The sequence below is a fragment of the Natrix helvetica genome, assembly GCF_964273705.1.
Source record: "Natrix helvetica genome assembly, chromosome: 4".
Taxonomy (NCBI): domain Eukaryota; kingdom Metazoa; phylum Chordata; class Lepidosauria; order Squamata; family Natricidae; genus Natrix; species Natrix helvetica.
In genome coordinates this window covers 37,118,554-37,129,012 of record NC_138550.1, presented here as the reverse complement: position 1 = coordinate 37,129,012, position 10,459 = coordinate 37,118,554, and the positions used below count along the sequence as shown (strand labels likewise).

Genomic DNA, 10,459 nt, shown 5'->3' with positions numbered 1-10,459 from the left:
CTGGTCCATAGAAATAAAGATCAAAGTTGCATTGGTGGATTGGAAGCATTTCCCAAAACATTTCCAACTTTCCTTTTCCCTCATTTGAGTATAATGCATATATACTGAAACTATTAATTCGGACCATGCACATTTATAATAGCTGAATTAAAAAGCTCCATCAAACATTGCGACTTGAAATAAATTATATAGATGCAAATACATGTTTTTGATTTAATTCAAAATTAACATTACACTTTCAGGCTAATAAAATACAAACATCTTTTTAGTATTTCAACAGAATGCCAAAACTTAATAACTCCCTTTTTTAAAAAAAAATGTCAAATTAATATTTTTTGAAAATGGACATTATGTTACAAATTCTCTTATCTTCCTACATACATTTTTCCTAAGTCATGTATTTGTACTGCAAAATCATATAGGCAAATATATAACCTAATAGATACTATAGCATTGTTCATGCCTTTCCACTATATACCAGTGAAATAATATATTTATGTTATCCTTAAATATATGTTAGTACTTGATTTATATTTCAAAGTCATTTAGCCATACACTCAAAACTGTTCAAAAGCTATTTGCATTTCTATAAACTCCATGAAACCGCATCATACAATAAGAAAACCAACAAAAAAGCAGCATAATGTAGGTGTCTGGATTTCTGTCATTACCCTGTTACTATCACCATGAAAAAACCTTCCCCATTTGTGTTTGTCAATCTAAAAAAAGAAAAGGCACACTAGGTGAAGTTAATCTTAAACTATACTGAAGAAGCAAGCAAAGTAACTGCTTGATGTATCTTGCAGTGGGATGTAAACACTGAAAGTGGGAGCCTTTTATGCCTATGTGATTATATACTATTGTGCTAGGATTAGTTCATGTGGAAAACACAGAAGAAACACTGAATGAAATTGGGCTGCCCATTAAACTATTTCCCACCCTCAATTCAATGACTGCATAAACAAAAACAGCTTTAATTCCTTTTATCCTTAAATTTTGCATATATAATTCTTTCTGGAACACTTAAAACTTTTCTTTTAATCTCCAACTGTTATTTCCACATGAGCTTTTAAAAATAATTTATAGTACAACTAATCCTAACAGTTTCAGTCTATAAGTTTAAGTGATAGTACTGTATTTTTGAAGATATGACAAGGTATGTTCGCCAGTGTCAACCCTACACATTAACAAAGGGCACAAGTATAGCTGATGTATGAAGTGGGCAGCACTTATCAATGCATGACACACAAACCGTTTTTTCCTGAAGCAAATCACTGTGATCAGGGCTAAAACTAATATCAAAAGAACCCCGCGTGGCCTTTCCTCTTACTACAAAATGGAATAGGTTAACAACTATGCAAGATCAGAAAAACTTATATAGAAGGGAGAAGAACGCTATGCTAATAAATAAGGTTTCACGTAGAAATAATTCAGAGGAATACGTAGAAAAGATTCTAAACATTATTATATGCACACATAATTAACAAATAAATTGACATTTCTTAAACTGCACAGAGAATGGTTGATGACATACTTTAAACATTTATATTTTTTTTCACAAAAAAAGCAAACCCCTAATTTGAACACACAGATAATCAAAAATTAGATAAACTTATGATTAGACAAAGTAATAAATCTTTCAACACTAGTTCATACAATCATACATAATGTTCCCTGGGATTGCTATATATTCTTCCATTGTCTGTATTTGGATGTTTCTTATTGATCCAAACTTTGCAATTTGTTTCTTTCAGTTCTGGGTATATTTGTTGATCTCTGTCTTGAAATGCAGGGTTTTCATCTTCATAGCTAAATCGGTTGCAATTTATCATTTTCTAGGGGAGAAAAAGGACAAAGGAATATCATAAATCAACTTTCTTTGACCTTCCATGTTTCACTTTCCTTTTTTAGATTTTGTTCATGCACCACAATAATACTATTATTGGATTAGGTGGCTTTTAAGAAGCTGAGGACAACTAATGGCAACTAAGAAACTACTTTTTCTCTATACAAGCCTATCTATCCTTGCATTTGCTAAAGAGTGCTCTTCTAGCTTTAACACTTCCTGATTTCTCTTAGCAACACCATGACAAAAGGCATTCTTCATTAGGCCTGTTAAACAATTTGTTTCCAAAGACAAAAAAACCCGCTTCAGACCTTGCAAAGACACAAGAAATGCACCAGGCTGCAACTTCTTAAATCAAATGCATATTTTCTCTGGGATTATGTGACAGATGCATGTTCCTTGAGAAGACGCATCTGCTTAAAGAAGCCGCAATAAAATGTTATATGGGAATTCAACACAGCTCTCTGTCTTGAAAACTGAAATGGTGCATCACCCTATTTTCCGTTTATGGTATTCACTGGTGGACCAATAATACCATTGAGATTAGGACTTCTCATCCAACCACCAGTTTACACTAGAACCTCTGGTCATGGATGCTTCTGGCCACGACCAAATTGGGTTCTGACCAAAATATTCACAAATTTTTCCCGTGCGGCTGATTTCCCCTTCCACGCCAATTTTTTTCTAACTGCAAATTTCCAAAATTAGGTTTGGGTCATGACCAAATTGGTTTGCGATCAAAGTTATGGAGCGAATTACGGTTGTGATCAAAGGTTCTACTGTATATTTTTTATTTATAACTTATTTTACTACTACTAAGATCGTTAATATGGCTTTCCGCCATGACTTGTCAGTAAAGCCCTAAAACTCCTCCCCTCCCGGCAAGTCTGGCAACTCTTATGATAAGAAACCCATGCTTTGGTTGTATTATGTGTAATATTTTCCCACTATGGTTTTGCTTCTATATGTTTATTGTTTTAATTATTTTAATAGTTTTGTAGCATGTTTTAATAGGTTTTATTGTACACTTCCCAGAGTTACTTTGTGTGAAGTGGGTGGCTATTTAAAATTGACAAAATTTATATTTATTAGAAGCTAATTTGTGTCTGTTTTATTTAAAGGTCTTTTAAGATTTTCACACAAAAATGAAAAATCTAAAAATGCAGAAATAATTATGGTATATTTTATACTAGTAAGTTCAATAAATGATTACAATTATAGACCATGAACTAAAATAAATACATTTTTCTTATAAGGTGCAAAATGTTTTAAACTGAACCACCTGAAATACATTGCAAACTTTTTCAAACACAGAACAGCTCTCTTACAGAAGAGCCATTTGAAAATGTCTAATTTCACATAACAAAAGTGTACTTTGCACTCAAAATTGGGTATTTCGAATTTGAGATAGTTTGATTAAAATATTTTACACACTATTCTCCATGCCTGTTTGGATTTTAATAAATGTAACTGTAAAAATGTAAAATTAGCAATATTAAAGTTAATATTAATTATGTTTAATATTTAATTATAAATATTAATTTATAACTTTATCAACACCTTTAAAAAAGAAATGGTTTATTATTAGGACATATGCAACAATGTGGAATCATAGCTGCCAGTTTTTTAGGTGGTGCTGGCCTTCGTTCCCATTGAGTTCTTCCCAAGAATTTAGAATGTCATAATGTATTAGCGTAGTATATGTGCAGATATTAGGGTTAGGGTTATACTTTAAATCATTTGATTTTTCAATTTTAACCTTGATTGCATTAGTTTAAACAGCTTGCTCTTTGGCAGCCAAAATCAACTTTTCTCCCAGCCTTGTTGTTGCCAGATTTTATCCTTATCCACTTTCCATTTGTAGAAATTGGTCATGTAATGCTTTTCCTTAGTCAGCATTCTGTTCGTTATGATGGATCAGTCAGCCTGATGTTTAGAGCAGATACTTTTATATACCTATGAAGTCCTTCCAAAAAAATCTGTGATAGGCAGATGTCATTTGATGGTATTAAATATATTGTTCCAAGCTGTCCTTTACAACTGATTTTGCTATTATTATTATTACTCTCTCATCTTTTTGATACATAGTTCAGGAAAGGAAATTCTCCAATTTCCCCCAATATCCTGAGGTGGGTTGGGCTGAGTAATAGGCCTAAATAATTCAGTTTTCATACCCAAATAGGCCTAAAACTCAGTCTTTCAGTTTCTAGGCCAGCACTTTAATCACTACACCAAGCTTGCTTTCTCTTATTGCCATCTGCCAATATGCTGACCTTCAACTTTTTTACTAAAATATTATGTCCCCATCTGTGGATAAACTGAGCCTTAAATATTGTAATGTTTACAATTGATTTAACCATTTTTCATAGTATTTGCTTAAAAACTGGAGTCGGCTTATCTATTGATAGATCTACCCATGAGTACATACAGGATATTATGGTCCATTAGATAAATATTGCCACATAACCTCAATTGTGGTCATATTTTGCCACCTAAAATTAGCTTGTTCGTGAATATATATGTATGTATGTATGTATGTATGTATGTACGTACGTACGTACGTATATGTATTTGTCTTACAACCCCTGGTATACCCAAATATGGGAGGGACCTCACTACTCCCTCTTCTGTCCTTTGGCTCATTACAGAAGATCATCCAAGCAGAAAACCATATTTTTATTCTTAATGTTGCCTTTTTATATTTGTGTTGTATTTGTGCTGATAAATAAATAAAGGGAGACTAGTATAGATCTATTTCAAGCTATTTAGTTCTCATCAGCTAGCCATACCCTTACTGGGAATCGAACCAGGGCTGTATTGCATATTAGGCCGATGTAATTGCCACTAAGCCACAGGCTCTCTTCCTTATCAGTTAGACCAGGGAAATAGGTATGTATTTGTGTTACAACCCCTGGTATGCCCAAATATGGGAGGGAGCTCACTACTCCCTCTTTCTGTCCTTCGGCTCATTACAGAGGACCATCCAGGCAGAAAACCATATTTTTATTTTTAATGTTGCCTTTTTAATGTTTAATGTTGCCTTTTTAATTTTTAATGTTTAATGTTTTTAATGTTGCCTGGATGATCCTCTGTAATGAGCCGAAGGACAGAAAGAGGGAGTAGTGAGCTCCCTCCCATATTTGGGCATACCAGGGGTTGTAACACAAATACATACCTATTTCCCTGGCCTAGCTGATAAGGAAGAGAGCCTGTGGCTTAGTGGCAATTACATAGGCCTAATATGCAATACAGCTCTGGTTCGATTCCCAGTAAGGGTATGGCTAGCTGATGAGAGCTAAATAGCTTGAAATAGATCTATACTAGTCTCCCTTTATTTATTTATCAGCACAAATACAACACACACACATATTTGCAAATGTGTCAGTTAATAATACATAGGAAAGATGTTTTAAGTGATAAAAATTCAAAAATAGGATATTGATGCAAAATATTACTGTGATAACATTTGCTTTAGAAGCAAACCTACCTACTGAAAAAGCATGCAATTCCTGTATCTTTTCCTTTGGGCTCCAGTTTTCATTGAGCCAATCGTCTCTCTCCAACGAGCTTGCCCCTTGGACATAGTCCTGTTTGAAGAACTGACTTTGTAAAAAGATATCCATGGAGATACAGACCCACTTCCAGAGAGCCAGGATTAAGTCTGGCAAACAGTGTTTATGCTATGAATTGCCTGCAATAGCTTGAGTTGAAAGGTTCTTCCCTCAGCAATGGGGATGGGAGGGAATTAGGCATCTGATGTTGCTGGCTTCTGCTACTTCCCTTGCTAGTCTGATTCTTTGGTAGAGGAGAAGTGGCCACTGCTTCTGATGCTGCAGCTATCTAGGTAAGAAACCCATCTAGCATGCGTAAAAGCTACTCCTTCCAATCCTGACCTTCTATGATTGGTTCAGTTATAAAGAGTTTGTCTGACATGTTAAAGGTCAGTGTTAACTATGTAATTATATCAGGAGAAGAAAAGGAAAAAAGATGGTGCTAACTACACTTTATGAACATATCACATCCCTCAGTAACGATTCTTCAAATAACTTGGGACAATCCCAGTGAATCTTTCACAATCTAAAATTTTAGGTAATCAGCTACAGACTGATAAAAGGTATCATTAACTGTTATCTACAAATGAAAACATAAATTCCAAAGATGGGATACTGTACACAGTAGGAGTATACTGAGTCTTTGCTTTGGAAGTGTGACCTTTAATTAACAACTTACTGCATTGATTATTTCTTTCTGAGAACGAGAAGGATTTCTTTTCTCACAGGAAGATGTAGGCTTTTGTGTTGGTGGAAGATCAATCCTAAATTAAAAAATGTACGGTTTAGTAATTATCACTGCTTGATAAAAAATAAATTCATATTAGAGTGGAAGTTGAATAAATATATGTCTTTTCTAATGTAGTAGTGTAATTTTACATTGATGGAATCTTGCAAATTCTATATTTGATATTCTTTTAAAGTGACATAACAAATATCAACCAAAACAACTGAAAACAATGTAAGAAGTTAAGGAAATTTAAGAAAATGCACTTAGAATTTCATTAGAAATATTCTTATATATTTTTAGGAATCGTATGTATGGGCTTTATTTATAATGCAACTGCCTCACTTCACTAAAGGAAATAACATCTTGGAATAATTCTTATATTGCTATTTCACAGCAAATATAAACATTTGGCTGAGATTCTCCCCAAATCACCTCAGCAAAGCTACATTCAACTCACCTCCTCCATTGTTCTATACAATGGCAAAACGCCAGCAAAACATTTTGAAAGAGATTGTTGCAATTCTGCTCTTTATACTCATCTAAGAATTTCCCATCATATGAAGTCTCTTTCATTAGTTGTTTTATGGATCAGAATAATGATTATGTGCAAAGAAAGAATTATACCCATTAAACATTTTTGGAATAAAATCATTAATTTCCCAATCATTTCTTATCTAATACAGGCAAATAACATCTGCAATAAGAAAAGCCTGCAAAAGCCTACTAAGGATTCATGTCTAGACTTCTATGTTGCTTCATCTTTTGATAATTATTTTTAATCTGTATTTGTACATGCTGCAGAAGAGAAATTTTGAATTGGACAACTTTACAAGCAGTCTAATTTCTGATGTCTAGTCACAACTTTACTTTTATAAGAGATTACATACACGTAGTACTGTAGGCTTTTTCTCTCTCTAGTCCTCTTGAACTTTTTCGCAAGATATATAAAAGGCTAATTTTACATAGAATGGGCAATTACCTTTCACCGCTAATGCAATAATTGCCATTTGCTTAAGGAAAACCAAGTAACTGATCTCTAAAAAGCAGGTACTGTACTTTAGAGTAAGAGCATTTTTAAGACAAACAAACCCTTTCTGACTTTTGCCTTACTAATTTTAGTATCTGGGCTTCCAAATCCAATATGAGTTAAGGACAAAGGTAAAAGCATGTATTTAAAGCAGAGTTCATACTTTTACAAATTAAGAACTTGAATAAAGTTTGAAACAAAATAGCACAAACAACTTACATTTTGTCCAAATAAGATGATCGCTTTTTTCTGGGAGTCAGTAACACTATGATAAAGATGGTAATAATAAAGAGAGCAAGTACTGCGCCTATTACAGCCCCAGCTACAGCTACTGATGATGACTGCTTATATGGCACATCTGAAATGTAAGTCACCAATTGTTACAAACAATGTGGTTAATGGATTTTACATTATATAAATAAAATGTAGTTTTCTGCCTTTAAAAATATTTCACAGAATCTACAATTGTTTTTATTGCATATGCATGAATAGCCTTGTACTATGCAAAAAAGAGAGTTTATTTAGGTCAACAATTTAAATGTTGAAAACAAAAAAATGGAAAAATAAAATTCGGTGCCAGGCCTACAAAACATTGAGAAAATTGAGTTTACAAATTTCTAGTATATTTTAGCTTAGTAAAAATTTGGATTTTGATACGCGTATTGCATATGAGACACTGAAACATTTTAGAAACCATTTTGTGAAATTTTATCAACAAAAATATATGAAGCACTAGTTATATTTCACCAACCAATCTTTCTTGTTCATTGTCAGCAAAATCAGTTATTGTAATTGAACTATCTATTTTCTATCATATTTGTATGTATATTCTCTAGCCATATAATATTTGGATTTTCACAAATAAAGCTATTTCCATAAATATACGAAGATAGCATCAGCAGTAGCACTTTGACTTATATACCACTTTACAGCCCTCTCTAAGCAGTTTACAGAGCCGGCATATTGCCCCCAACACTTTGGGTCCTCTATTTACCCACCTCGGAAGGATGGAAGGCTGAGTCAACCTTGAGCCTGGTGAGATTTGAACTGCCAAATTGCAAGCAGCCGGCAGTCAGCAGAAGTAGCCTGCAGTAACTCTAACCACTGCGCCACTGAGACTCTCGGTGGTACAGTAATTCATTTTGGTAACAAAGATTGGTGCTGTATTAACTGTAAAATGGATTAACTTTACAGTAATGCATCTAAATAGGTAAATGATAAAACATATTTTTAAAATATAAATAGGTAACTATGAAAATCAGAGCCTAAGTAATGCATTAGAAAGCCTTACATTTACAAAATGAATATACATAATTCTGAAGTCTATTTTTGCCTATCATTTCAGAATATTTCAGTACTTGCTCTAATTTTGGATCATTGAAATAGCATATTGTATTAAGCATTATATAGGCAACATTCCAGAAATCTATATTTTCAAATTTCAATAACATCAACATCATTTCTAAAGATTTGTTTTTGATCTTTCAAAAACATCCCAAATTATATGAGCATATGCAGAATGGATTTCCTCTGTTAAGCTATCCAAGCCGATAAATGAACATCTAATGACAATTTTACTACAGATGCTGAACGGAGATCAGACTGTTTAAAACTGTTTGACTAGGATAATCATGTTCAAGCTTCAAGTTCAGCACTTTTGATAAACTCTGGAATATGTGAAATAAATAACTATAGCATTGTTCATTAAGATTCAATTGACAAATTATATAATTCCATCAATGAATTGTTAAGTTTTGTAGATAGTTTCTATTGTATATAAGCTGGCAGTTTTGTGTGTTCTTTAAAGTGAAATTACTTAATAAAGCATTCTGAAAAAGTTACCAACTTACTAAACCATAGGTAATATGCAGGTCTTATAATAGTCCACTTCCTATATTTTCTGTACAGACAATTGGGACATTTGTTTCAAATCCAGGGAGAAACTAAATGAGAATGCCATTATATAAATTCAGAGGATAAATTCAACAATAGCTATTTTTCTATAATGATATTTCTAACGTGTATTTCAACAATTATTGTTGGACAATACAAATGCAAAAAGCTATTATGCTCATGTCCTACTGGTGGTATGTCTGCTCGTCTATGTAGCCCAACTACAAAACTTGCTTTCTTTTTATGTGATTGCAGATTATTATTAAAATTTTACCCATGGCTAACTTTCTTACACATTTTCCTCTTCAATTAAAATAGTCAACAAATAATTGTACCATTTTTAACAACAGTATTAAAAAAAAAACACTTGTTCTGTGCAACTTAGTGTAAATTATGTAAACTTCAACTATATAAGTGGTTTCCAGAATTGTTTAATAACTTCTTCATAATTGCCGTATTTAATTTATACCAAAATACTTGAAACTATTTTTCTGTAATTTTCCATCCTACCACACTTGCTGAATATAGATGTTTTATTTTATATGCATTTCAGTCTTTTAGGCATGACCTACATTCAAGAAGTTAATTTAACAAAAGATTTATTTGACACAACTATTCATACTTACAATAAAGTTCTCTATTTACATCAAACATACATTAAGAAACACTGCAACATTGAACACTGTAAATCTATTATGAATCTGTTCATATTCAACTGTAAAACTCTTTGATAAATTTAACAAATTATAATAAAAAACAGAATGTTGGGTACTTTTAGATTTTTGTGTTACAAAACAGCATTTGGAGGGCATACAGAGCATATTACAATAGAGCTGTTCCTAGGACCACAAGCTATGTTGAAGTTCAAAAGGGAAAAAAAAATCCTTCAAAACAAAATCCAAAAACCAAATTACTGCCTCCTCCAACCAAGCAGAGTTTAGAATCCACTGTTAGCTTAAGCATCTGACTAAAGACTAACTTTGATTAGAAACAAATTCTTCAGTTAGATGATAAATCAGATCACAAAAACTCACTTGAGTTCACAGGAAATATAGTGTAATAATTTAACTTCCAAAAACACTGAAAAGGGATTTTGGTCAAATAAAATGTTAACACTTGAATCATCAATGTGAGAAAGATATGTAGAGAACCAGTTTAATGAATAACTACTAAGCTGCAGTCACATTTTTAAAGACATAGCAACCAAATCACAGTGTACTGTCAAAACTGCACCTTTATAGATACTATAATTGCTGAAAAGCTCTACAATACTGTGGATCTTTTTGTAATGTGTTCATAATACTCCAAGCATATATTGGAAACGGTTGCTAAGCAGCGCTATTTTTCATATATTCATGCTGTCAAATTCAACTAATATTTTAAAGTTACTTCAACTTCTTTAAACACACTCA

The 10,459-nt window shown here is 32.7% G+C and overlaps 1 protein-coding gene across 2 annotated transcripts in view; it reads right to left on the bottom strand.

The window, feature by feature from the left end:
- Positions 1-210: 210 nt before the first annotated feature.
- The window catches only part of NECTIN3 (nectin cell adhesion molecule 3), a 73,381-nt gene continuing 63,132 nt past the window's right edge, over positions 211-10,459 (bottom strand). The window contains exons 6-9 of one of the 2 annotated variants that reach the window (XM_081950762.1): positions 7,374-7,512; positions 6,077-6,161; positions 5,334-5,433; positions 1,670-1,835 (exon numbers count right to left, since the gene is read on the bottom strand). In XM_081950762.1, the coding sequence (XP_081806888.1) occupies positions 1,810-1,835; positions 5,334-5,433; positions 6,077-6,161; positions 7,374-7,512 (350 nt within the window). In that variant the 3' untranslated portion in view covers positions 1,670-1,809. Of the gene's footprint in view, positions 1,836-5,333; positions 5,434-6,076; positions 6,162-7,373; positions 7,513-10,459 lie in introns of both variants that reach the window. The other variant, XM_081950761.1, reaches the window with a different exon arrangement.